General features: G+C 36.3%; 7 protein-coding genes and 1 pseudogene across 8 annotated transcripts in view; 5 read left to right on the plus strand and 3 right to left on the minus strand.

Annotated features, from left to right (window-relative positions):
• The window catches only part of LOC111479920 (probable serine protease EDA2), a 6,222-nt gene extending 5,366 nt beyond the window's left edge, over positions 1–856 (plus strand). The window contains exon 12 of the mRNA XM_023124832.1: positions 558–856. Coding sequence (XP_022980600.1) covers positions 558–676 — 119 coding nt within the window. The 3' untranslated portion in view covers positions 677–856. The remainder of the gene's footprint in view (positions 1–557) is intronic.
• Positions 857–1,223: 367 nt separating this feature from the next.
• On the minus strand, positions 1,224–4,053 carry LOC111481125 (annotated as a pseudogene).
• Positions 4,054–4,164: 111 nt separating this feature from the next.
• Positions 4,165–8,274, plus strand: LOC111480930 (putative glucose-6-phosphate 1-epimerase). Of its 2 annotated transcripts, none has more exons than XM_023126175.1 (10): positions 4,165–4,417; positions 4,513–4,626; positions 4,778–4,891; positions 5,285–5,336; positions 5,809–5,946; positions 6,086–6,184; positions 6,503–6,600; positions 7,394–7,501; positions 7,610–7,691; positions 7,991–8,274. In XM_023126175.1, exons 1-10 carry the CDS (start codon positions 4,350–4,352, stop codon positions 8,054–8,056), a joined length of 939 nt encoding a protein of 312 aa, XP_022981943.1. In that variant the 5' UTR covers positions 4,165–4,349; the 3' UTR covers positions 8,057–8,274. The 2 variants fall into 2 exon arrangements, with proteins under 2 accessions (XP_022981943.1, XP_022981934.1); XM_023126166.1 differs by having other exon boundaries at positions 4,166–4,417; positions 4,507–4,626.
• A 1,072-nt stretch (positions 8,275–9,346) lies between these two features.
• Positions 9,347–12,946, plus strand: LOC111480611 (pheophytinase, chloroplastic-like). The gene is made up of 7 exons (XM_023125757.1): positions 9,347–9,800; positions 9,910–10,011; positions 10,128–10,266; positions 10,613–10,783; positions 11,727–11,967; positions 12,193–12,284; positions 12,537–12,946. The coding sequence occupies exons 1-7, from the start codon at positions 9,698–9,700 to the stop codon at positions 12,811–12,813; spliced, it is 1,125 nt and encodes a 374-aa protein (XP_022981525.1). The 5' UTR covers positions 9,347–9,697; the 3' UTR covers positions 12,814–12,946.
• Positions 12,947–13,289: 343 nt separating this feature from the next.
• Positions 13,290–17,771, plus strand: LOC111481498. Its single transcript, XM_023126947.1, has 6 exons — positions 13,290–13,415; positions 13,492–13,575; positions 13,708–13,792; positions 15,275–15,363; positions 17,158–17,269; positions 17,408–17,771. The coding sequence occupies exons 1-6, from the start codon at positions 13,374–13,376 to the stop codon at positions 17,635–17,637; spliced, it is 642 nt and encodes a 213-aa protein (XP_022982715.1). The 5' UTR covers positions 13,290–13,373; the 3' UTR covers positions 17,638–17,771.
• A 476-nt stretch (positions 17,772–18,247) lies between these two features.
• Positions 18,248–19,747, minus strand: LOC111480638 (GDP-mannose 4,6 dehydratase 1-like). The gene has a single exon (XM_023125791.1). It carries the CDS (start codon positions 19,616–19,618, stop codon positions 18,503–18,505), a length of 1,116 nt encoding a protein of 371 aa, XP_022981559.1. The 5' UTR covers positions 19,619–19,747; the 3' UTR covers positions 18,248–18,502.
• Positions 19,748–20,643: 896 nt separating this feature from the next.
• On the minus strand, positions 20,644–22,956 carry LOC111482022 (peptidyl-prolyl cis-trans isomerase Pin1). The gene is made up of 2 exons (XM_023127645.1): positions 22,511–22,956; positions 20,644–21,041 (listed from the first exon to the last, which is right to left on the minus strand). Exons 1-2 carry the CDS (start codon positions 22,752–22,754, stop codon positions 20,917–20,919), a joined length of 369 nt encoding a protein of 122 aa, XP_022983413.1. The 5' UTR covers positions 22,755–22,956; the 3' UTR covers positions 20,644–20,916.
• Positions 22,957–24,795: 1,839 nt separating this feature from the next.
• On the plus strand, positions 24,796–27,958 carry LOC111480371 (tubby-like F-box protein 5). Its single transcript, XM_023125370.1, has 5 exons — positions 24,796–25,217; positions 25,768–26,182; positions 26,269–26,356; positions 26,780–26,909; positions 26,986–27,958. The coding sequence occupies exons 2-5, from the start codon at positions 25,826–25,828 to the stop codon at positions 27,650–27,652; spliced, it is 1,242 nt and encodes a 413-aa protein (XP_022981138.1). The 5' UTR covers positions 24,796–25,217; positions 25,768–25,825; the 3' UTR covers positions 27,653–27,958.
• Positions 27,959–27,966: the final 8 nt, after the last annotated feature.

Here is a 27,966-nt window from a genome sequence, read left to right on the forward strand (position 1 = left end):
GTCAAAAGTCGACTTTTATGGAGAAAAAAAAAAAAAAAAAAAAGACGTCCCACCACACAAAGGAACTTAATAAAGTAAAATGAGATCTTAAGAGTAAGTACGGGATGCACAAAGAGAAACATAGAACCTAATAGGGGAACACAGGTTAGAAGACCCCCTCTTGACTCCCATAGAGGTTCGATTGTACCTCTTCTATCAAAGACTCCACAGCAAGCACTTACATTTCCTTCTCATAGCCCACAACAGAGAGAACTAAATCAGAAAAGGAAGGAAGCTCTCAATGGCTATTTTTTTCCCAAGGATTCTTGTAAGAGCCTTTGACTCCACCCGACAGCCAGCCACTTAGAAGGCTGGGGACTGTACTTCCTCGCTATGGTCCCACACCAAAGGAAAATGCCAAAGCCATTTTGGTAATTGAGTACCCTTAAATTCCAAATTTCGAACCCATCAAGGGCGACGGGTTTCCCCCACCAAACCTATGTGCAATCCACTCGTTCCTCCTTGCCATTTAAAGACATTGCATCCTATGAATTTGATCTCTCTGTGTGTCTCTTCAGGTGATGATCACAGCTGTACCTCCCCTGCTACAGTTTACAAAGTTAGGCAGCAGTTAGTGAAAAAGATGGATCTTTGGCTGTCGGAGTGCCAAGCCTCTATTAATAGGAAATATGTTTGATGCTTAGCTTTGACTGCTAAATCACTCTCAGTATTCCATCCTATTCTTTATGTATATCCTTAAAGCAGATGTTTATACGCTCCTTTGAGGACATATCATCTTATTGATGCAACCAGAGAGCTCAAACTGTGTGGCCATTTATGTAATTATCCTACCATAATTCAATAATGGATGGAATGAAATGTCCCTTTTCTTGACAAAAGTCATAACTTTATAAACAATTATAAAGTTAACTCTATGTTGTTTCTTTGAATAGAATCGTTCTATAAATCATTAATATTTATAAATTAAACTTCACATAGATTATTGTCATAGTTATAAGTTATCCAAGAAAAAAAATATATTTTTTGTTGTATTATATTAGTTTTTAATCTCTTGCATAAAAATCGTGGTCAGATTTAGTTGTTAAATTATTTTATTAATAATTTTGCCAAATTTTTTAGCGGATGTCTCTTTTTCACTTATTAGATAACTAACTTTTTCATTTGATTATTATTTCTACTAATGTTTTCAATATAACAATTTTGATTAAATTAGGCAATACAAGTGAATAAAAAGTACAATTATATATTTATTCACATATCTGTTCATTATAATTTTAAAAGTACAAAAATTATATTGTCAACTAAATAATATGGGAACTGTAGACGAAACTATGATTTGAGATTGAACTTAAAAAGTTCCATAGACTGAATGAAAACTATTTTTCATACGACATGGTGCCTCACCTCGCTAAAGTCCACACCTTATGGCTCAGGCTAAAAAAAAAAAAGAAAAGAAAGAAGCTTAATACGCTTCGCGCTTTCGGCCCCAGAAAAATTCGAACCTCAATAGAAAAAATCTTTTCTCTGCTACTTTAAATACGTAGATGAAACCCAGAGTAAGATATAGGTTATTAGTGAAGTGGTTACTTCAAAGCCTCTCAATCCTTTTATAACCGGGGGGATCACAGATACCACCAAAAAGGTTCCCAACAGCCATGAGACTATGAAAGCTCCAGCCCTGTACCATTGAAAAAAAACTCCCATTAATTAAACTCAGTTATCTTATCAGAAACCATTGAATTCTGTTCTATATGGTTGTAGGAAAGGAGAGTAGCCAATCAATCAACAAAAAAAGATATATTATGTTCAATCATAAAGTTCAAAAAGGAAACGATATGAATATTCTGGATGTACCCATAAAGGAATGCTCGGAGTTTGCTCTTCAGTCGATCGTGTATGAAATAGAAAGTGGCTGAGTGATACAGCAACCTGAAGGGTTGGGCCTTCCTCAGTTGGGAAGAGAATGGTAAGAACGCCAAGAACTAAGAATGCAATTAATGCCGTGATTATGAATTTTGTAGATGGTGTTTGAAACCTGCTCCTTATAGCCTGCACAACCCGTGACTGATTGACTTCCCTGACCTTTTTCTTGAGGTCAATTTTCGGGTTATTTCTGTGCTAAATTTTTTGCATAATAATGTTATCATGAGCTGCTTCAATGGCATCAACACTGTCTTTGTGCCCTGCGTACCTATTAATAAGGAAGTTTCTGGCAGATTGAATTTCATCTTCTGATGCTTCCTTTCTTATGCCGAGCCGTTTGTATGGATCCCTTGCATGAATTCGAGGGAATTCAGCTGCACTAGCAGAGAAAATCAAAGTTTTGGCCATGAACTTGTACCTTCTAAGAGTGTTTTGATCATAAAATTTCAAATCTGAATATTTAAACCTTGAGGGTTGTAATATTAGTCTAAACTGTCCCCAAACTTCTAACTTTCCCTTTCAAGCCACATAATTTTATTGTCTAATATCATTTCAACAAGGGAATAAGAACAATACCAGCAGAATCATTTGCAAGATCTCTGGAGGAAGCATCAAATGCACACTTAGTAGTGTGTCGAATTTGGAGAGTTTTGCATCTAAGAGCAGGACCCGTCCAGTAATTTCTGCATTAAACAAGTTAATTGAGTGTGAACTGGAAACACCACATGAGAACAATAGCGTGTATTAGTGAGCAGAACCTTTTGAGATACTGCAAATCAATAATTTCTCTAAAGCTCCCATTGGGAAAAGATGAAACCTGCTCACGTTGAATCCTAGTACTAGGTCTCAGAGGACAACATTTTGAGGGTTTGCCACTCAATCCCGACAAAATCATCATCGTACAGTATCACCAATATGTTTGTATTCTCCGAGCCACAGAATCAGCAGCTGAATGGTTTTTAAAACCACAGTATTGGATACACTTTAAATAAGATTAAGAAACAGAAACTGAAAAAAATTGATTATAATAAATTAGAAAATATCACTCTAAGAATCCGAGCATCAGCCATAAATTGCACCAATCAACAAGATGAAGAGAATTGGTATGCTATATAGATTACCTTCCATTATTTAGTCATGGATAAACGAGAATATAAAGTCTCTCTTGAAATTTCCAGGGTGTTCTATCCTTGAGCAGTGGTTAGAAATGTTATATAATGAAGTTGTCCTCACTGGCATGCCATTCGGTGTCTGAGCTTCCCCTCAAAGTTTTAAAAGGGAGAGATTTCCACCTCCTTAGAAGGAATGTTTCGGTTGTAGGATCTCACAATCCACCCCTTTCGGTTAGAAATTATATAATTAGAAATGTTATATGATGAAGTTGTCCTCACTGGCCCATAACCCAAGCCTCTTTTTCCAATAGTCAGTAATTGATCCTCTTTCTCAGTCAACAAAATTATTCGAGGAGAACAGAAGAAAGAGAAAATGCATAGAGAGACAAGTAGAATAAATTCGTTTTCATCCTCCCTTCGCAGCCCATTTGGACAAAACTTTCAACCCGCAATCAAATTTTTCTAGAAAATTCATTCCACTTTCAGGGTTCAACATGTGAGCTATAGAGTGAAATTAAGAGAGCTTAACCCATTCAACCAATCAAAGGAAATGCCGCAGTGAAGGTTAACTAATTTTTAGAGTACAAAAGAGCAAACTTATGCGATGCATGACGAAACAATAGTAAATTCCAGCAGAACCTCAATTGATAAAATTCGCTTAGTTCACACGAAATGAAATGAAGCTCAAAACCTTAAAATAAAAAACGGTAAGAATTAGAGAGAAAAACCTCATGGGCGAAAATGCACGGCGGTCCAATAAGCAAAAGCTTCAGTTGGGTCGATCGCAAATGCTGAGCTGAAGGAGAGGGAAGACGCCGACCTAGAGCTTTCGAAGTGCGCTGCCGAACCACTAAACCCTGCTTTCTGAAAAATGAGAACCCAATTAAGAAATAATAGATTTTTTAACTTAATTTTTTATTTTGACGAGTGATTTATCTCCACGCTATTGCACAATTCTTTTCCACGTAATTAATAATATCTAATTTGAGGATAAAAAAAATATAACAACAATAATAGTAGATTTGTAAGGGTAGTTTGAGCACTTGTTCTAAAAAATAATAATAATAATTTTGTTTAAATTTTTAGAAACAAAAAAAAAAAAAAAAAAAAAAAAAAAAAAAAAAAAAAAAAAAAAAAAAAAAAAAAAAAAAAAAAAAAAGAAGAAGAAGAGGAAGAAGAGAATATCCGTATTTCCCAGCAGCATTGTCAATGAATATCGACCACAGCGACTGAAAGTAAATGGATTTGAGGTGATTTTAGCTCTGTGCGGAGCATTGAATCAAGCAATTTCGATCTTCTTCGAGACAGGGAACAATGTCGATATCTTCCATGAAAATCGCCCTCCCCACCCCACATCCGCCATCCGTTCGTCGAGTAAATCGGTGAGTTCCCTTTTCAGCGTGGAGTTTTTGCTTAGAAATTTCAATTGAATTCATTCGAGAAATCTCTTCCAAAACTGCGAGCGTTTTAGGCACAGATACAGGGGCGTTGCTGTTGCAAGTCTGGGAGGAAATTCTGCTACTTTGGGGGTGAAAGTCACTGAAGGCGAAGGAAATTTACCAAAGGTTGTGCTCACTTCTCCGCTTGGTAGGTGAGGACTTTCGATCTTCTCATTAATATCAGAACGGATTTTGATTATGATTTTTCTTATTGTTTGACGTTTTGCAATTTAAATTTCACATTGCATTGTGGTGCTTCGGAATGAAGTTGTGAAGTGCACATGATATTTTATCGATTTTCAGTGAGGCTGATGTATACTTGTATGGAGGATGCATTACATCTTGGAGACTCGCAAATGGCAAGGATGTCCTATTTGTTCGACCAGATGCTGTTTTTAACAAGAAAAAACCAATCAGGTTTCTTCCGCCCTGATTTTCATTTCTTCTTTTGCTCCTTATTCTAAACGTAACAGTAGCATAATCTTCAATTCCAAGAAACTAGGTGAATCCATATGTTCCAATTTTTGTGTCTAATAGTTGAATTCATCCCTTCCTTTTGAATTTGCCAATTCCAAGAAGATAAAACCATGTTTGCTTTGTAGATTGCATACTATATTAATGGTGAGAGAAAAATGCAGCGATAATGAAAAATTGCCGAGTCCCTCGTGATTGGATCAAAAGATTGACGAGAGTTTGAATCTGATGTAGCATTTTTTAAGATCCAGATTACTGTTTTATCAATAGGAAAAGGCCTAAATTACCTGCAAAAGATGTGTTTGAAAGTACTGACAGTGTTCTTCTTTGTGACAGTGGAGGCATTCCACATTGTTTCCCACAATTTGGACCTGGTCCTATACAACAGGTATCACTTTATTTCTGCAAGCAGTGCTTTTTAGTTTTCCTTGGTCATATTGAATTAATCCTTTTACTAAGGAGAGCTATTGACAACTATAGTTCTCAGTGAGAAAAATGGTTAGTCATCTCTGATTAAGCTCATAAATGCATCTTTTTTTTCAAAAAAATATGTCATTATGTTCATTCTATCAAACCCTTGAGCTTATGATGCACAGCCTGGATGTTAGTTGTTATTAAATGTGAATCTTCCTTCATAACTTCTTCTATTTCCCCTTTCTCTAATCTTATTTTGTGCTTTCACCATATTGTTAGTATGAGACTTAATGAATATGATAAATGCACAAAACGAGCATAGCCCAACAATAATTGGCATCTACTCCTACCCCTGGTTGGAGGTTCAAATCTCCATTTCCCCCACATTTGTTGTGCTAAAAAAGTTGATGTGACTTGCTCGTGATTATAACTATTGATATTTACAGCATGGATTTGCAAGGAATGTGGATTGGTCCATCCTTGATTCCAGAAGTGTTGAAGACAATCCAGGTGTAACTCTTGAACTAAAGGATGATTCATATAGTCGTTCCATGTGGGATTTCAGTTTTCATGCTCTTTACAAGGTTAGCTGTTGCTCACGCTGATCAATAACATCTGTGCTTGGATTTTACTTTTTCGTTCTGCTAACCTCTATATTACAAAATCTAGTTCTGATTCTTTATGATCGCAGTTGTTTTAACAGTTATTTTCAATTGTTTGCAGATTATTTTGGGTGATAAGAGCCTTTCCACTGAGCTAATAATTAAGAATACCGACAACAAGCCATTTTCATTTACTACGGCGTTGCATACTTACTTCCATGCAAGTACACCAACTCATTTTAGTGTTTTAACGGGTGGCCTTTCTGTATCGTTCAATTGCATGTTAATTGGTACCAGAATTTTGTTGGTGATCACTACCCACCCATGATCAACTGAAAATCATGTGCATACTGCATAGTAAGATTGATGTGGAAATTGAAAAAAGAAAAAGAGAGGGAGAAGAGAAACACTGGCAAAGAATTTAATCAATTGTTTGAAATTAATAAAAGATGTGGGAATATATATTCTCTATATATATCTTACCATTGATTAACCGTACTCTTGCATACTGAATAACAATCTTTCCATTGTCACGCAGGCTTCTATAACCGGAGTAAAAGTTGAGGGATTGAAGGGTTGTAAAACATTGAACAAAGATCCAGACCCCGCCAACCCATTAGAGGGTGTGGAAGAAAGGTTAGTAATATATTATTTTAAAATGTTTCTTCTACATACATACTGTGTTGAATTTGATATCAATTCTTTTGGTCGTTTATCAGCAAGATTCCACAATGTACACATGCAGTAGGATGAAGCTGTTTCTTGTTACTTGATGACAATCAATTGGTCTTCTTTTGCTTTCATGAGTAATAACTGAGGTCTTCTTAAGAGTATTGTGTTTGGAATAATGTTGCTTAAAAACAATAGTTTTGCACTTTTTAAGCACTTAGAAAGTCATTCTAAACAAACCCTTCATTTATGCCTTAAAAACTAAATGATGCTCTATCTTCACTCAGAACTTGATTTTTCAAGACGTGAAAATAATCAATTATGAATGTCCTACCTGAGTTCTTTAAACCAAATGTTTTGATAGAACAGCTGAGGGAGAGATTATCTAGTACTTCATCGATTAAAAGAAGAAAAAAAAGTACATAGGTTTCAGTTGATCGAGAGGTCTGAGGCTTTCCGAAAATACTACTTACAAGCCTATTGCCAGTGTCTTCACTTCCTATATACATACATACATACATACTCTGCTTAAAAGAATGACTCGAGGCCCCCCAACTTTCGTATTACAAAATATACTCTCCTGACACATACCAACTCCCTCTCTTCACTCGAGCATTTCCCTCACGTTCTCTTCCTAGAATACTTGACTCGAGTGGAAGGTTTATCTCATATTTCTTTAGTAAAGTTCTTCAAACTGGTTTGGATACTTGAAATTATGAAATAGGAAATGTTTCATATGATTTTCTTACCGACCATGCAGGGACGTGGTCAGTTTTCCTGGATTTGTTGATTGTGTTTATCTTGATGCACCTGGAGAATTGAGTCTGGATAATGGCTTGGGTGACAACATAATTATCAGCAATACAAAGTGAGTTGGATCTATTTGATGCTCCGTTTGGTATATATTTAGCTGCGAACCATTATTTTTCTCTGTTTGAATTTAACTTATGGTTCCATTTCTCCAATTGCAATGCAGTTGGTCAGATGCAGTGCTATGGAACCCACATTTGCAGATGGAAGCATGCTATAGGGATTTCGTTTGTGTTGAGAATGCTAAGGTACCTTGATATTTTGGGAAAAGTCTTGATATATAAACTTATTTTATTTTTTTAGTATTGCTTATAAATTTGATATATACTCTAAAATTCACCCACTAAATCTGAATAATAATAACAACATACAAATCTTCCAAACCTACTGATTTCAATGAGAATCGAACCTTGACGAACATTGAAACAGTACAAACCTTTTCAACTTCCAGCCGTTCACTATTTCTTTAATTCCAAAGTAACATTTAGAACTCTTTTTATTTCTTACTTTTTTTTATCCTCTCTCCCCTTTCTGGGGAGCCATACAGATTGGGAAGGTCCAGTTAGAGCCTGATCAATCTTGGACAGCGACACAGCAACTCAGAATTGCTTGAAACATGGACAAGAGCTGCCCAAATATTTGAATCCCTCCATTATCACCTATTCAAGTTCTGGAAAGCTTTGAATAATGGGATTCGTTTTGTAAGATATTGTGCTTCTCAAAACTACATTGTCAACGTTCATTAGCTTTATCCTATTGAACAATGTAACTAAAACAATAAAAGTATTTTGTGAAAGCATTTTCTGAAGAATGAAGATTACGTTTATTCAATAAGATGTCTCATGTGGGTCTCATAATTGGTATAAGGTTCAAGTTTGTATGTCATAGAACTGAGAAGCTTGTTGGGTGGCTGATTGAATTATAGAAATTTGGGTCTTTTGCTGGTTTGTGTGTGTGTGAGATTGAGTTCATGTAGCTTGAGTTTGTGCTACAGTTACAAACTATAATCAACTTGAGAGAGCTTAGAAAAGGGACATTTTACAGGAACTAGAGAAACATAAAGTCGATTGCTGATGAATGCAATTAAAAAAAAAAAAAAAAAAAAAAAAAAAAAAAAAAAAAAAAAAANAAAAAAAAAAAACTTCCTGTTTAGCTGAGCTTTATTCTCTGTCACAAGAAAAGTTTCTAATTTGTTGAACTGTTTATGATATTCATTTGATTTTTCTTTTATTGTAACTTGTAAATTTCTCCATCAATCATTTGGTTTTCAAATAAAGCCATCAGTATAATTGTGATTCTCACTACTTTAATAATTTTTTAAATATAAATTTAGCTATTTAATAAGCATTTTGACTCTTAAAATTCACATTTTTATTTTATGAGATTAATATCGACGGAACTTTTTAATTATAATAATTATTAATCTTGTGTAATTAATTATTTTAACTTTTTACTTGCATTCCTGTTTTTTTTTTTTTTTTGAAAAACATTCAACAAAAAAAAAAAAATACATTACTTCAGAAATTAATTTGCAGTGTTTTCTTAAAAACATAATTAATCTAATATAATGTTCTTATTTTTTTTGTATTTAATTTGAAAGTAGATCTTTCTTGAAATAATTCCTTTTATAGAAATTGCTTTTCTTGATATTTTATCAAATTATTTAAAGTAATAATAATTTTGATTTAAATTAATAATGTTTAAATTAATTATTATTATTTTAGTTATTCTAGTTATATTTGTAAGAATTTAGTAATAATTTACCACATATTTAAATTTAAAATTTATGAAACACAGATTTATTTAATTGCAAATAGCAGATGATTTTTTCTTAAACATCCAAATTGAAGTACATCGGGACCTTTCTACAATCGGCCATGTCTCACTGTCCCTTGTCTTTACCAATTCCCCTCGGATTTTCCGCTACATGGAATGGTGTAAAGAACTGGTTCAATAATCACTCGCACTTGCAGGGGGAGCATCGTTTTCTTGCGGTCCCTTTCAACAAGAAAATCAATTCATTTCCACCAGAAGTCTTGAAAGCTATAAATCTGAACCAGCATTGGCTACAAGTTCGCCACAACTCCCAACTGCACACCAGCCACTGATATTACAGGTTCTAAGCCCTCAAATGGCGAGCCCCACTTGCCGGGATCTTCCCCTTTTTGTTCCGTTTACAAGAGCTATACGGTTTACTTAACAGTCTCAATCCTCTAGTATCTGGAACGTTGTAGTAGAATTTTCTCCCTTCTCGATGATTTCCTTTGCCGGCGGCATTTCGCCGTCGCTCAAGACGGAGATTTATAACCCTCCCGCTTATTGGACTTTTGTCCCTCTGAGGAGAGCATTTCAACATAGTAAGATTCATTGCTTACTTTTTTCCTTTTTCCATTTTTCTCTGTGTTTCTATTTGAGGATTGAGAACACTAAATGCTGAATTGTTTGAATCTGGCTTTGTACTTGGAGGAAGCGAATGTGTAATGAATAGGCGAAGCTTTGCTTTTAGGGGAATTGTGGCTTCTGGAGTTTCAGTTACGGGCTCTTCTGCGGTGATTCAACCTGCTCAAGGTCAGAGTCTTGATCTCTTTTGTGGGTTGTGCTAGTTAGTGATTTAAAACTGGCCTTCTATGTGTTGGCTTATTAATTGCAGCTCGGCTAAGTTTTTCTTTACTGTTCTTTGAAAGGTATTGAAAGATTACCTTTCAAACCAGAAGGTTATAACTTCTGGACATGGCGGGGTCACAAGATACATTATGTTGTACAAGGAGAAGGTCCTCCAATAGTTCTCATTCATGGGTTTGGTGCTTCTGTATTTCATTGGAGGTTTGTTTTATTTGCCTTTTTCTGTTTGCAATTTTCTCTTGAATCGTTATGCTTCAATGAGTGAGTTGGAAACAAATTTAGGCTCTTTAATGTAATAGCTAAGTTTTTGGTATTAGATCTTAAGTTTGAGTTCTGTATCTTTTTGTTACTATTTCATACTAATAATCAATGTATTGGGACTCTCAATTACGATTAATATCTGGTTCATATGTTAGTTAGGTCTGTGTTAAAAAACAAATTGGATCAAAGAACTTAAAACTTCTGAGTCTTGTGGCGATTCGTCCGTATCTTTATTTTCTGTATCAATTGAGTGATTCCATAGCCATTTTTTTCCTTCTAATTGAAGGTATAACATACCAGAGCTGGCTAAAAAGTACAAGGTTTATGCTTTAGACTTGCTGGGATTCGGGTGGAGTGATAAAGCATTAATTGAGTATGATGCCATGGTATGGAGGGACCAAGTTGTCGATTTTATGAAGGAAATAGTGAAACAGCCCGCAGTGTTAGTCGGGAACAGGTAATAATCTCGACGAAGTATACTGTATAAATGTCCTATGAAAATGTATTGAGTGTAAATGGACTTATGTAAATGGACTTATGCGATGATTTAAATGTTTCTGTTTAGACTTTGCTTTATAAAATGCTGCGTACTCTAAATTATTATCACCACAATTTGATTTCTATTTATAACTATTTAGCATTTCAATTGTCCTTTGATATCGAATTGCAATCTGATAGTTGCTTGTCCACATTCGCATTTTTTTCTTTGATCAAACTAAGCATTTTCGTCCTTTCATTGAATTCATTGTCTGCACGTCTTTTAAGATTTGAAAGTATAGGCGGCTACTTCAAATTTGAAAGATGTCATAGGAAAATAACCTTCTACTTCTTTGTTATCTATAAACAACTTTTAGGAAGATCTTCTTTGGGTTTAGTTTCATTCTCTTTGTTCAATTGGTTCTGCGTTGTTCCTTTTTCACTCCTTTATGGAGTTTGTATTCTTGAACATTAGTCTATTTCCATTTATTCAATGAAAAGATTCGCATCTGTGGTATATAATATGTATATATGTATATACATGCGTGCAATTTTTTCAAGATGGCACCATAAGGTATTTTAGTTGTCGTTTCAATGTTCAAAGACTTGCATGTTTTTAAGTGTGCTACCAATTTTTCGGATATAAATATATATGTTCCAAGTTGCATGCACTCCCTTGTACAGTCTGCTTCAATTCATGTCTCAATTCTAATGATTCTTGGTCTAACTGACAAGCCTCATTTTGCGAGTCTTAACCTATTGTATAAGACCATATTTCGGTATAGAACGATCCATGATTATAAAAGGTGAAAGTTTGTCCATGTCAGTTGCCAATAAGTATGGTGGAGCTGGACGATGGTTTTAATTAAAACTAATTCTGGATGTTGCATTCAAATTGATTCTGACTTATGGTTCTTTGGTAGCCTTGGAGGATTTACCGCCTTGGTTTCAGCAGCAGGACTGGCGGAGCAAGTCCGTGGAGTTGTATTACTAAACTCTGCCGGGCAGTTTGGAGATGATAATAAGTTGATAGATGAACCAGAAGAAACAAGCTTCAAGAAGTTCATTCTGAAGCCACTGAAAGATTTTTTCCAGAGGATCGTTCTTGGAGTTATTTTCTGGCAAACTAAGCAACCAGCTAGAATTGTTTCCGTGTTGAAGAGTGTAAGTGGCTGGCTAAGCTCTTTGTTTTGAGGCATTGTTGTTTGTTAGAGTATTGCAGGTCATGTTCAGCATTCCTTAATAACTTGTAAAGGTAAAACTAACATCATACCAAAAACTATTAATTGTGTCTCCAATATATTAGTATAAGCATTTAAGATTGGCTTCCTGGTATCTATCCGTTACGTGTGCCCGAATGTCTTTGATTCATCTTTGTTATCCTTTCAGGTATACATAAACTCTGAAAATGTGGATGACTATCTGGTCGAGTCTATATCGAGGCCAGCAGCCGACCCAAATGCAGGAGAAGTTTACTACAGGTATGTGCTTCTATCTAGCAACATCTTTCTTCACCACACATCATTGTAGTTTGTTCAAAAGAATGGCCTGCATAATTCAGAACTCAAAAAGTTTATCAATACATCATCTACCATCATTTCATTTGGAAAAGACGAACTGTTAGAATCTATCAACTTAAGCTTTTGGAACCCGTAGTAGTTTAATACGAACGAAGCAACCTACTTGGATCAGTCGACGATTGTCTGAAAAAACTCATGTCCCTTGTGGTGCAGATTGATGACAAGATTCATGTTCAATCAAAGCAAGTATACTCTAAACAGTGTACTGAGTGAGCTGAGGTGCCCTCTGTTGTTACTGTGGGGCGACTTAGATCCATGGGTTGGTCCTGCTAAGGCCAACAGAATCAAAGAAGTGTATCCCAACACAACTCTTGTAAATTTGAAAGCAGGGCATTGCCCACATGATGAAGTTCCAGAGCTTGTCAATTCAGCTTTAGTGGATTGGCTATCGACCTTACAGCAACCCCAACCCTCTGTTCCCTTACTGTAAAAATCTCTCTAATTTTTCTGTACTCTTTGACTTCACTGTATACTCTGAGATTTCTTTATACTTATCAGTTGCTCATGTTTGAAATTTAGAATCATGATGAATTTTAGAATGGTAAAAAAGGCTTTTACTTTTACTTGTTGAGAGATTGAAGTAAAAATCTTGGTTTCCTCTCTTCTCTAGGGAGATGGAAACAATGATATATACGAAGAGGAGGAAAAATAAAGAGAATAAAGCATATCAACATACAGTATTAATGGTAAAAACTGCATATTATATTATATATAAATTTTTGAAGTGTAGAGTAAAAACTTAAATCAATTCGTCACTAATAATTTTCATTTTCATAAAAAAAAAAATATATATATTTTTGTGTTTGACATTAATATATTTTTTTTAAGTTCAAAAGTATTTTTTAAATAAAATACAAAATTTAACCATATTTTATATAATTTAGCCATAAATAAATAAATAAATGTGCCTTCGACTCGCTGGCTTTTTCCATCCGCTTGGTTGCATCGGAGCTTTCACTGATCGGAAGCCATCTCCGAGAGTAAAGCGACATGGGTGCTTCGGAATCCTCACTCTCAAGCTCTCAGAAAGCGGTATTGCTTAGTTTTTGCTAATCTCTTTGCATTGCTCACTTATTTCCCATCTTAATATGTTCTGTTACGCCTGAAGCGGCCAGCTGATGTAATCTCCACCGTCTCGGAGCGATCAGAAGCTGTTGACCCCATATTAGAGAGGCTCAAATCCCTTAAAATCGTAAGTTCAATTATGAAGGTTCTTCAATTTCCCTTTTTGTATGACAGCTAGGGATTCGTTACACCTCATTTCTGTGAATTGTCAAACTTGGATCTGGATTTAGAATTTCATTTGGTTTATTTCGTATTGTAGACAACACCGATATTGCAATCACCCCCTACGGAAGGTAGCCTGACAGATATCTTAGTAAGGAAACCGCCCTCTTCTTCAAATGCTGGTAGGATTCTTAGGATTGAACTTATTGTTTGTTTAGTTTCCTTCTTGGATTAAAATTGGTTCTGTTGTTTTAAACCACGCTTTGTGCTGCCCTAGCCAGCGGTATAACATTAAAAAAAATTAAAAAAAAAAAAATAAAAAAAAAAGGCTCAGAAGGGAGGTATAGGAGAAACACGGTTAAGTATTTCAAGCATAATCGCTTACATTATTGTGATAATCAGTCTCTGCACTACCGGCTATAACATTTACCTTTGGCTAAATAGTAGTTGATGCTTCTGAACTTGGTTGTTTCTGAACGGGTAAGAATAATAAGCATACACCGGGTACCATTGAATTGTAAGCGTCAGTATCACTTCCAGTTCAGGAAGCCACTGAGGATTACAGTAGCTGTTATAATAGTAACTCAAGAATCTCTGTTCAACCTGCCAGTACTCTGTTCCTCAATATACTGATCACTTATGAAGCATAGTGTCACATGGTCAAAACTAAACACCCTTGTAACACATAGACACTTTAAGTTGACCAACGCGTCCATGTCTTATTTGGTTGGACACTTGTTAAGAACAATATACACATGCCAAAAACTAGTTGAACAAATTGAATCCATATTTTGAACAGTTGTTAAGCAAAATAAACGTATGAACATTCTGGAAGCGAAAGACATATTAGTGTATAAGCATTATTGACTTCAAATCTCTTTTTCATTAAGATATGAGAAGATTTAGAAAGTGGATAAGTTGGTTTAAATCTATCTTGAATATTTGTTTCATGAAACATTTCTTCATAAATGCATAAGCATTAAAAAGAAAAAACCATTTTTTAGCATGAACATTAAAATGTGTAAAAAGAATATATATATATATATATATTGAAAATGTATATCATAATGTACATATCCTTATTATGTTCATGTTCTAGATTTTTTTTATTTTAAATTAATGTGTCACTGTGTTTGTGTCTTATTTGTGTAAGTGCTTATTAGCTGATCAGTATCTACCCTTGGGATGCATGGATTGGTAATGAGGTCTCTAGATGTAGACGAACATTTGAACTAGAAGCTTTTGGCAAATATGTTCATTTTCTATATTGGGGTTGGTAAACTAATTTGGAAAAGAAGAGTGTACCACTTACTTCTGTAACTTTCAACTGTTTGTACAATATTGATCATGCAGCCTTAATCCAAGTTGGGAAAACGTTCATATTTTATCCAAGTATGAGCCTGCAATCATTTGTTAATTTTTTAGTTGAAGTAAATAAAAACAAAAATATAGTTTAGGTAAATGAAGAAACCACTTTGCTAATTTAGGCTTCTTTCCAGTGTTATGGTTTTCGTCATTGTAGCATGGATGTTGAGATTATTGAGTCTATTGCTTAGTTTGTTCTCTTTATCATATTGTAACCTTTTCTGTGTCATGTTATGCCATTGCAATATTTTTGCAAAGGATGCTGCGTGACTGTTCTATTCTTTCTTAATGCAATGTAGTTACCGTGAATCCCCAAGTGCTTTTGGAGCTTTTCTCAGTGTACCGTAATTGGCAGGATGAACGGGTCCAAAAGATCAACAAGAATCAGGTTTGTTCTATTAAAAAATATTTTGATTTTTTATGGTGAATGCAAATGCTTGTGAGTTATTACATCATTCAGTTCCTTTTATTTCTGTCTACAAAAGATGCCGCTGTTGTGGTTTTATGTTTTTTCTGCTTTAGATTTCATTTAGAGCTCCTTTTAACAAGTAGAATATGCTGCCCTCATGATAGAGTTTGAAGGGGCAATGGTTTCCATATTCTTTTTTAGATTAGAGTGTGGAGATTTGAACTTTTGACATTTAGGTCTAGGATACAATGCCTCAATTAGTTGAGCTATGCTAAGTTTGACAACAGAGTTTTTCATATTCATATTCAGTCCCCTTCAACATACTTTTCGTATGATAATGATATGGTTCAATATTAGAAATCATAGTAGTAAAGTTTCAAAAATATTTCAGTATCCTCAACTTTTGCCTTGGTCAAAAGGGAAAAAAGGAAGTTGGTTCTGAAGTCGCTAATTTCTTGTACTTTCTTTCTCTTTCAATATCTCATCCTGCTCATTGTAGGACTATGCCCATCCTATTTAGGAGATTCCGGGGGTTAAAATTCTTAAGGTCACTTTTAGCTGGTATTCAGGGGCAAGTCAATTCTGAATTTCTTCAGACGGTTTGCCACCATGTCTCTCCAACGTTGGTAGTGTTTTTTATCTTTTTATTTTTAGTCTAGCCTCTTAGGGCTTAGCATCATCTATATATATTAATGAGAAATGAGAAACCAACTTTTCATTGAGAAAACGGAAAGAAAAAATAGTCCAACAAAAGGAGTTCCGATAAAAACTACAAAAAAAAGTCCAATCCATCAAAATATGACCTAGCCGACAATTATAAAAACCCATAGTGATAGAAGCCCACAAAGAAGTTTGGCATCATATTTTTTGTTTTTTTGTTATCTTGATCTATTTGGATATGTATTTCAATTAGCATTATCTGTAATGTTATCGATCTTAAGTGGAATGATTTTTTGTGCCTGACGTCGGTAGAGTTCCCTTTTTCTGGGAGAAAGGGATGAGTTTATGTAAAATGGTCATATTAGCTTCAGTATGGAGTACTTGGTTGGACTACAACAGGAATTTTTTTATGATAGATCTCGGGATATTTTTGAGATGCGTATTGGAAGTCTGAACTTGTCTCTTTGAATCAATTCTAAGATTTCTGTATGAAGTTTCGAAGTTTTCAATTTTTATGGTATAAATGTTGGGGCCCTGGGGGGCTTACATGTCAATGGGATGGTTGCAGGTATTTATTTCTCTAAAGGAGGACCTTTCTGACGTTTTTGCACCGTTTCCTTTAAGTCACATCTAGTACCTCCATTTTCACATTCCTAGATGAAAAAGAATAAATCTAAACTCTGATGTAGTACTTTCTTTTTACTTGGACTATGTTGAGCGTTAATGAGAACCAATTCTTTTATATTGAAGGCAAGGATGGAAAATCTTTTGGGTTTTGAAAATTAAGTCTATTAATATTACTTCCACCTAAATTTTCTTGTTTTGTAATCTAACAATTTGAAATTTGATTAAAAGTGGAGATGTTTTCTTGAAAAAAAAAAACATGAAACTCATTGTAACCAATTGGTTACCAAATAGGATTTAAACTATTGGAATTTCCAATTACAACTTTTTGTATTGATATTACGGTACTTTACCTGATCAGAAAACCCTATTGTTCTTTAGAATTTATCACACTTGGAATGTTCTTGCAGCCTTAGTGTAGGGTTCTTCCAGTAGAAGAATAGGAAAGCTTGTTGTCCATGGAACTTAATTTGGTGATAACTATTGTAGGAAGATATCGAAAACAAGATCGAAGTCACCGATGCTTTGGCTGTTAAACTTCTTCAACGCTTAAATTTTTCGGTTTCTGCAGTGAAAACAGCTTCCGAACATCTATCCGAAGGTACTGATACACAGTTTTTCTTCTCTTTCTCTGTTTCCTTCCTTTTCTTTTTCTTCTCAACAGATGGGTTTATGAATGCTTGTGTTTTGCGAATTAAATGTACTAATTGTACTATTGTCTGTCTTTGAATATGTCTAGTTCACGCACTGAAAGTGGAAATTGGTGAGCTTAAGGGAAGATTGACAGAAGTTATTAGTAATTGCGATGCAATATGCAAAAGAATTTCTTCAGAAGGACCAGAGTCTCTTCGGTTAACTATCAAGCCATTTGTTGTTGCCACCACCGACTCGGGGTCATCCTGTAATTCATCTTCTCAGCAAGTAGATTTGAATACAAATCCACATCCCCAAGAACCCAAATTAGGTTGATTCTTTATTGGAACATTTTGCAATCTTAGAAAACAAAGATTTCATAGCAAAAGATGGTAAATGTGCCAATTCTTGAAACATTGGATGGATATCAATCCCATGTTGTGTATATATAGTGACTTCATTTTTCAACATTCATCCAGTCTGAAAAACATCAAACTCAAACTGAAACACAAACAATCGTCTACAGAGAGATAGGCAGCTTGTCGAATTTGTGGTTTACAGCAAAATTCAGCTGTTAAAATGCTGTCCTACAGGCTTACATCAGTGTTTCAAAATCTAGGACGGTTGACCGTAGTAGCCCTTTGAAAGGAGTGGGCGCCCACTAAAAGATGTTTCCTCCTTCGGCCCTTTCAACCCCCGAGGATTCTCCACCGACGGAGCGTTTGCCCTTTACTCGTTAAGATCCATCTTCCAGAACCTGAATACACCATGACCATTTCATTGAAGCACATTGATTGAAGATGCCATTGTCGGTGCTTCAAAAACCTCTGATAGGCCTGAATTTTGAAGCTTTTTAATGTGAGTTTCAGTTATATTATATATGAGAATGTCTGAAACATCACTTTTTAAAAAGGAAAGTACAATTAGGAATTCAAGATTCAAGAGGTGCACCCAGAAGAAAACATGGCTAGTGAAGTGTGTTCATTAATAATATTTTTGGTAAACAAATGTTGAGTTTAGAACAATAACTGATTGTGAAAGAACATGAAATAGCATAAATAACACAAAAGAACACAGATTTTGAATTCTGCAAGTCAAACGAAACTATATTTCTCTATTCGAGAAGGATTGGCATTTGAAGCACATTGCGATGGGGTAAATTGCAGCATACAGTAGTTGGGGTCGGCTCTATCTGATCTGATCAAGGTTGCTGCTGCGCATCCATGTAGCCAGCATCGACCAAAACCTTCTCTCGCTTGGCCATTTCAACGTCTTCATCCACCATCATCTTCACCAGCTTCTCAAATCCGACCTTTGGTTTCCATCCCAACACCTTCTTTGCCTTGCTTGCATCCCCTTTCAGATTGTCGACCTCCGTCGGCCGGAAGTATCTCTTGTCGATCACTACATGGTCCTTCCAATTCAATCCGACGTACCCAAATGCCACCTCCAAGAACTCCTCCACCGTGTGTGATTCCTCCGTCGCAACCACATAATCGTCGGGTTGGTCTTGCTGCAGCATCATCCACATGGCTTCCACGTAATCCCCTGCAAAACCCCAATCCCTTGAAGCCTGCAGATTCCCTAAGAACAACTTGCTCTGAAGCCCAATCTTGATGCGCCCAACAGCTCGTGTGATCTTTCTCGTCACAAAATTCTCTCCCCTCCGCGGCGATTCGTGGTTGAATAGTATCCCATTGCAAGCGAAGATCCCGTACGCCTCACGGTAATTCACCGTATACCAATGCGCAGCGCATTTCGCTGCGGCGTAAGGAGATCGAGGATGAAATGGAGTCGTCTCCAACTGAGGCGGCGGCGTGGACCCGAACATTTCAGACGATCCCGCTTGATAGTATCGAATGTGACTCCGGCCAGTGGCGGCGATATGAGATCGAACAGCCTCAAGCAAACGGAGGGCACCAGTGGCGACAACGTCAGCGGTATAATCCGGAATTTCAAAAGAAACAGCAACGTGCGATTGAGCAGCGAGGTTATAGACCTCATCGGGAAGGATAGTATCGAGCCATCGGCGAAGAGAGGAGGCATCAGTGAGGTCAGCGTAGTGAAGCTTCATTCGCGCCTTGTGAACATTGTGAGGATCGATATAGATGTGGTTGATTCTCTGAGTATTAAAGTTGGAAGATCGCCGGATCAATCCATGGACTTCGTAGCCCTTGTCGAGAAGGAACTCAGTCAGATAGGAACCATCCTGGCCAGTAATGCCGGTAATTAAGGCCGTCCGGCGCTTCCCCGTCGGGGCAGTGGCCTCGACATTGGTATTAGAGGCGGATCTGGTACCGTCGGCGATGGATGCCATTGCTAATCAACCCGATTGATTAGTCGGATCTGAGAGTGAAAAGAAAAAAAAGAAAAGAGGAATGCGGGAGAAGGAGGGGGGAAAGGGGGAGCTCGCCTCTAATGGCCGTGTTGGAGAAGGGTTTGAATCTTGTCTCGGCGAGTTCCACGCGTTTCTTGCTTTACACAGCTGGGTTAGCCAATCAAAATGTGCCACCTCATCGTCTATGTTAGGGCATGTAAGGTAAAATGGGGAAAATCAAATATTTGACCATATTGCACTGAGAATGAAATTTTTCTTCGACGGTGTTATCGGATTCAGAGTGGTTCATCTCCATATCGGTTGTCAATAGTTATGATTAGATATCTAAGTTGAATATGGTCGTATCTCAATCTTGATTTAATATCGAGAATCATCACTCGATATCAAGATTATTAATATTCATAATTCGGTATCAAGATGAGACAAACCAAAAACATATTCCAAATATGAGATAGAGAAATTAAACTATATACCTAGTTCATATCGATCTCGAAATTTGAGAATTTGAGTTCACCGACCGAAGAGCTAGTACATTTTGGTTGCCGGTCAAAGGATGTAAGAACTAATACACATCAATTACCATATTACACTAATTAAGTCATAACTTATACCATTGAGTCAATCATCAAACACCAAACTAAAAATAAAACTTTTTAAAATTTAAAAATTAAACACACAATTACAGTTGGGAATCAAAGTTTTACATCAGCTCAAAAAAGAAAACATGTGTTCTTGACATGCAACTAAACACAAAAATTATAAAATTCAAATTATTCTATTTTTCAAACTTCCTGTACATTTTAAAAGCCCAAGAACCATAAGACAGCTAACTTCACATTTGGTCACAAAATCTGCTTGGCCCCAAATAAAACTTCGTTTTTTAAAACCTAAAACTTAATAAACCATGAAAAAGTAAATAAAATAAATAAAAGAAAAACGTTTCATAAAAATTCCCATTTCCTACCCAATAATCCTAGGAGGTTGAGCAGACAAATGAGGCGTAATAAAAGACGCAAACAATTCAAATCACGACCACTTGAACGCAAATATTTGTCACGTTTACAGAGCCAAAAATTCAATGGCATAAAAGCATCGAACTTCAAGAAAATTCTTAGGTCACTGAAACAGAGTAGCTATAGCCAAATCACAACATGAATTGTCCTGTACTATCAAGAGCATAGCAACAAATGCATGTCGCCTGGAGTAGAACCAAATCCTTCTCGAATAACTTCAGCCAAATAGATTAAATGCTTCAATAAGAGGATTTATGAGAGAATTTAAGCAGTCCGCTTGATGATGTGAACTCCACTGTCAGTGTCCACAATGTCGCTTACCTCTCCAACCTTGAGGGCAAATGTTGCTTCTTCAAAAGGCTTCTGCATCTGGCCACGCCCAAAAGGACCTGCAATAACGTCAGTGTGTTGCTCATTTAGACGCATTCTGCATGGCGCTAATCCACACAAATACAATTGCTAGAATAAAATATCAGCTTGCTTACGAACAAAACATCATAACATATCCTTGTGATCCTAGAAAATGTCCGGATGTACCTGCTATTGAACTACTGAACACAATTACTCTCTGGGATTTTACCAATCGGGCTTAGAAGGAGAGTACACAACTACAAATTTCTAGCAAGACACAACCAGGGGTGGAGCAGAAAGAGGAGGGCTCGGTTCATTTTAGATTTAAAAAGTTGTATACAAAGTTTAAATTTATAATTTTTTTCTCTCAAATTTTCTCTACTAAATGTTAGAATTGGAAATTTATTTCATATATATATAAAAAGTGCGAAGCTAAGAGTTTGCCTCTCCCCATGAAAAATTATGGCTCCATCAGCACTAACGAAGTATACATTTCAGTGGGGGAAAAGAGAACTGCATTCCTAGATAGAACCAATTTTACCAGAAAGGGTTGTTCAAATTTTGTTGTTTTAATTCTTTTGATGTGTGGGTCTAATTATACCAGAGTATAGTGAAATATTACTGACAAGTAAAACTATTGCTACATCTCCACCTCTCTCTTTGATTTCCAAAGCTAAGTTCCTAGATCTCATGGAATTATTAAATCTAAAGTATTTACTGGAGCAAAAAAGTCTCCACACCAGCAGGTAGAAATTTTCTTGATAGAGACACTTTCAAAGTGCTGACGTTCTCGCTTTTTACCAATATATGAGAAAGGCTCTAAACGGATATTCCGATTGAATGGTTGATTTAACCCTTTAGCTAAAATCAAGTACTGAGTAAGTAACCCTTTCATCGGTTTTCAAGTAAAATGGTCTACATAACTGGTTATATTCATCACGGTATCACACAACTTCATCGCGAAGTCCAAAAGTAATCACGACCTTGTGATAATTGTTTGAGCATTATCATTATAGTTGTTTCATAAAGTGAAATTCAACTTAGAAATTGAGGTATAACAAAGTTCCTCAATCATAGACCACAATTCAACAAATATGTTTGGTATCCGAGAGCGGCAGGGAATAATCATACACGATAGTATCCTGTACTATTTCAATTCAAACCAAAACAAGAAGAATTACAAACCTTACACGAAGCAAATACGTAAATACAATAGACATATCCAATTGAATCCAAGCGATACATAGATATCCTGCCTGCTAATAAAATTCATTGAACTGAAACCTAAATCTAATATCTCGAACTAGCAATACCGCAATCCAAACACTAAGATTTCTCACGGTTAAGTCTAGGGTTCCAGGTTCAATACATGATAAAGTGAATCCTATCTAATTCCGGACTGAAAACTACACAAATCCGACAAGAAATGGAAAACAAAAAGAAACAATTACTCTACGTAATGGCCAGAAAAATCGAGATAATAAAGAAATGAGATCAGTATGCGGACCTAGATCGCCGCCACGCTTGGCAGAACTGCAGTCAGAGATGCGAGAGGCAACGTCCTCAAACTTGGACTTGCCGGAAATGATGTCGTCTCTAATGACAGTAAGCTGAGAGACGGCGCTGTCGCGAGTGGTGTTCTTGATAATTCGGCCTTCCGGATCCTTCCACGAAGCAGGCCGTCGAGATCCTTGGTGCTTTATGAGTATGTGCGATGCCCTAACCTGACCTGCGGCCGCCGAAGAGGACATCTTGTTCTTCTTGCTGCTGCTACGCTTTTCCTTCGCAGATCGATCTGCAGAGGAGATCGAAGAAGCCGATTTCTTCCGCTTGCGATCGGAATCTATCTTGGCAGCCGGTGATAGAAACGGTGGCGCGGCCCTCGCTTTTTCCTTTCACTTGGATTGGTGGAGACAGTGGCGAGCTCTTGGCAATGATGGGCACGAGAGAGTCGAGAATATATATATTATTAGATACTTCCAGAAAAGCGGAGAGGCTTTTCCACTGCGGTTCGTAACAGCTAGTGATCCAATCTCTACCGTCCGTTCCAACGCTTGGGAAATATCTAGCCCTTTCAGTAATTAATATTTAAAAAAAATTATGATAGAGGCCCACATAATAAAAAGAAAAAAAAAAGTCATACGATTTTTGGTCCATGATAGGGTGAATCATCAAATTACATATTGATTGGAGGGAGAAACGAAACATCGCTTAACCATTTTAAAATCGTGAGATTCACGGATATATGTAATGAGGGAAAACAAGCAATATTTATTGCATTAACCTTACTAAAAGATTATGTGACGCTCGAGTAAAAATAAAATATATGAATGAATTAACCTCACATTTGAATGAGAGCGATGAATATGATAGTTGAGAAAGGGTTAGAAGAATTAAATTACTACTCATAATAATAATATGCATTTTTCTTTTCGAGATTCAATCAAAACCCTAAAGTTAGAGCAATATGATATTGGGTGATTTCTTAAAAAATTTTCTAGAAAACATACGTTCATGTGTTGTAAACATAAAGAGTTGAACCCTAATTCCAAATCCTAGATATGAGACTGGTTTGGTGAAAGGTCTTCTTAGACATTATACGAGATCGTGTTCGTATTATCTATATTTGTTTGACTATCGATGCCAATGTCAAATTATGAGGCGATGGGCATTCTTAAGCTGTGGCAGCAGGGTATATGGGCAACTGGAAAAGGTTAGACAGGATTAGGGATTGTTACCGGTTGATTCAAGTTTCCATGTCAAATCTGTAGCAGCAGGGCTGGGGTCGTTCACTGGCATTATGCCGACATACTTGGCAAGCCTCGTGCCCACTGCAGTTCTCAGATTAGCAGGCAGCGGTTCTCCGGTATAGTTTGAACGGAGTTGGATTATTTAAGAAACATTTTTGCTTAGTTTATTGTTTCCTAGGACGAGTCATCGAACGGCTGTGTAACCTCGATAACAAAAGATTGGAACTATAATTCAACGGTTAAGATTTGACGTTCAAATCTCGCGGATGTAGATAGGATGGATGCCAGCTAAGGAAGGAAAAAAAATATATTAATAAATTAAGAAGAAGATATGGGTAAATAATGTACTGACTCACACAGATACACGTGCCATTAAAGTGCGGCTTTTGGAGAAGTCTGAGCGTTCATTGAAGATTCGTTTCCCCTTATTTCCGGTTAATAATAACAACTTTCTCATTTTACAAATATCANAAATAACCTGTATTTAAAATCATTTTTCATTTTTCAAAAACCTAAGTCATCTTTTAATTTAAACATAGTTTTATTATATTTATTTTTTCTTAAAATATTTATTTATAAATATGTAAAAAGAAAATAGTTTTTGATTGTTCTATAGATTTTTGAAGAAGCATGTTGAAGTCTTAAAAATCACTTGAGCAACTAAGGTTTCAAGTAATAAATAAAAACACCAAAAAAAAAAAAAAAAAAAAAAAAAAAAAAAAAAAAAAAAAAAAAAAAAAAAAAAAAAAAAAAAAAAAAAAAAAAAAAAAAAAAAAAAAAAAAAAAAAAAAAAAAAAAAAAAAAAAAAAAAAAAAAATCCTACCATTTTAAAATAGTAAAAATACTTTAAAAACCCTTAATTTATAGAAAACGCTTATTTTGATTTAAAGCTATAATCCAAAAATCTTGTTTTTATTTTTTTTTTAAAAAAACAATAGAAAATAAAATTTTATGGATAATGGAAAATACGTAATGAAAAGTTATAATTGAAATTTATTATTAAATATGAATAGGAAAAAAAAAAAAAGAAAAAAAAAGGGAAGAATTGATCGAGAAATTGGCTGGATCCATTTAAGGTCGAGAAGGCTGGGCCATGTTTTCTGATTGAAGCTCTTAGCCTCTGGTGGTGGTGGTCAAGCACTCGTTTGCTTCGCTGTTCGAGTCTCACCCACTTCTTCATCCTCTTCTTTGCTCCAATTGTTCACTTCCCGATGGCGATGGTTGAGGTTTCTGTTATGACGTCGAGCACGGGATCTGGGATTTTGATGTAGCCGAATTTGTGATGTTCGTTTGACGATTTTTCATGCCTGGCCGTGTTTCTCCGAATCGATCTATGTTCTTCTTCTGATCTGGAGGTTCTTGCTTTCTCAACGAGTCTCTGCATCCTTTTTCAGGGGGCATTGTGGACGGGCTGCTCTGAGTTTGAGCTATTTTGTTTTTTCGATCTGCCTGATCTCTGAACAGGTTGGTTTCTCCTTCGAAATTTTTAGCAGCATTTTCGTATCGTTAGGTTTTTTATGGAGTCAATGATAGCCTGCGTGTGAGATTTCCGAATCTGTATTCTTTGGGGATTGAAAGATTCCCGGATCCCTACTTAGGTTTTGTGACCTAGCCTGGAATTCTTAGTCGACATCTACGAGGCGTCCTGTTTTTGTCTGTAAATGGAGGAAAAAGTTCATTTGAAGGAGATAAGGATTTGTAAATTTTTCTTTTTGCGGTTGCCAAGAGGAGATTGTAATCTGCCCTTGTCCATATCACATGCTATGACCAAATTAATGTTGAAATAGCCGTATCAATTTGTATCTATGGACCCTTTTAATTGGAGTAAGCGTCGATGTTGCAAGTTAAGTTCGTTGAATAAGCAGTATGAATGGCTGACCTAGTTAAATAAATAGTTAGAACGTTAGGCTATGAAAACACACATTTTGGGCTTTTTCCACTTTTTGAGACTGCCATCTATCCTTTTATTGTTTGCTTTGTCATTCAACTTTCTCCACTTATGTGTTTGAATCAGGTTGGTCGGTAGCAGATTTGATTTTGACAGAAAGGGTGCTTGCTTATGCTGGAAAAAGATGTCGCTTAAAAGTTTTGTTAGAGAGCTGCGAGAGATGAAAGATGGAATTGGGAGCATTTCAAAACGAGGAGAAGAAGGGAGCAGGCACTGGCGAAACCAAACAATGTCGCATATTGCACCTGATCAAGTACCTTCTTCATCGGAGTTAATTCAGCAAGGTCGATGGGCAAATCTGCCCCCAGAATTACTTTTAGACATCATCCGGAGAGTGGAACAGAGTGAAACTTCATGGCCTGCTCGATCTGTAGTTGTTTCTTGTGCTTCAGTTTGTAGGTCTTGGAGGGCCATTACAAAGGAGATTATCAGAACTCCCGAGCAATGTGGAAGGCTCACATTTCCAATCTCATTAAAGCAGGTATTGGGTTTTTATCCCTTTTCCCTTCTTTTTGGCTGAATCCTTTCCTATTATGATTCTCTCTGATTTCCTTTTTACAATCAAAGCCTGGCCCGCGGGAGTCTCCATTTCAGTTCTTTATCAGAAGGGATAGAGCAACTTCGACCTACCTCCTGTACTTTGGCATGGTTCCCTGTAAGTCATGTTTTTAGTTTTTTCACTATTTAATGTATTATCATTTGTGAATTTGAAGGAATAACCGCGTGACTTGTCCAACAGTTTCAAATAACCAAGATTATATGTAAAGATGGCAGGGTAGTTGCACTCATCATGCTTTTAGGAATCCATTTTTCATTATTGGCATTCCTATACGATTTTGGCCCGTTATTTCTTTATTTCCCTTGGCAATTTCCTCTTTAAACTGCTATATAAATGGATGAAAGTGGGCTATTAGTTTGGATGAATTTTTTAACTATGTCCCTTGTTAATTTAGTCGTTAATTCCTAGAAAGAAAGTCTCACTTGTTATACCACTTCTTGACTCGGTCGAAATAAGCTTATGTGCAGTTATGGAATATAAATACTTGTTCTTGACTCATGATAAACATTGAATTAACAGCGGAGGTCAAAAAGGACAAATTGTTGTTAGCAGCCAAAAGGGTCAGAAGAGCAGCCGGTACTGACTTTATCATATCTTTGGCAGCTGATGATTTTTCTCGAGCGAGTAGTACGTATGTTGGTAAATTAAGGTGAGCCTTAATAGACTTTAGTTTTTTAATCTTCACACGCTTCTCATGATAATTTACTCTACAAACATTTTGTCAGGTCTAATTTCCTGGGTACAAAGTTCTCAATTTACGATAGCCAACCTCCTTGTGACCCTGCAGCTCAGCAAAATAGTCGATCAAGCCGGAGATTTCGCTCTAAGCAAGTCTCTCCTAGAGTACCTGCATTTAATTACTGTGTAGGTACAATTTCTTATGAACTTAACGTTCTTCGCACTAGAGGTCCTCGGAGGATGCAGTGCATCATGCAAACTATTCCAGTCTCTTCAATTCAGGAGGGAGGCACTGCCCCAACACCTACATCATTCACATACTCTATCGATGACCACCTTTCTACCATGTCGGATTCTATGAGAAAGGGTTCAGCTAAGGACTTTAGCCCAAAGATCCTATCAGAACCAGCAGTTCAAGATTTGGATGAATCCTTGGTGCTTAAAAACAAGGCGCCGAGATGGCACGAGCAGCTGCAGTGCTGGTGCTTAAATTTCAGGGGACGTGTGACCGTGGCATCTGTTAAGAACTTCCAACTCGTTGCAGCCGTCGATCAATCGCACAATGTTTCAGTGGAAGAGCAAGAGAAGGTAATTCTCCAGTTCGGAAAAATTGGAAAAGATAACTTCACCATGGATTACCACTATCCGCTCTCTGCATTCCAAGCTTTTGCTATCTGCTTGAGCAGCTTCGACACAAAGCCAGCCTGCGAATGACGTTCCATCGTGAATAGCAGTCATCATCAGAAGGTAAGATAAGGAAATGCTTGAGCTTGTTGGGAAGAAGTACACAAGCAGCATTATTGACAGCTGAGAAGATGGCTATGCGATTGATATTATCAATGAGAGTGAACTGTTAATCTGAGGTTTGACCTGTATTTGTATCATCTCCTTGGCTCTAATGCGCATATATTATCATAAATGTCAATCTGTTGTATTATCTATGTAGATTTCTTCATGGGTACTTCCTCGCACAATGAAATGGTTTAACTTTATTCCATGGTTTTGATTGGGCCTCTGTCATTATGTTC

The sequence above is a fragment of the Cucurbita maxima genome, unplaced genomic scaffold, assembly GCF_002738345.1.
Source record: "Cucurbita maxima cultivar Rimu unplaced genomic scaffold, Cmax_1.0 Cma_Scf00001, whole genome shotgun sequence".
Lineage (NCBI taxonomy): Eukaryota > Viridiplantae > Streptophyta > Magnoliopsida > Cucurbitales > Cucurbitaceae > Cucurbita > Cucurbita maxima.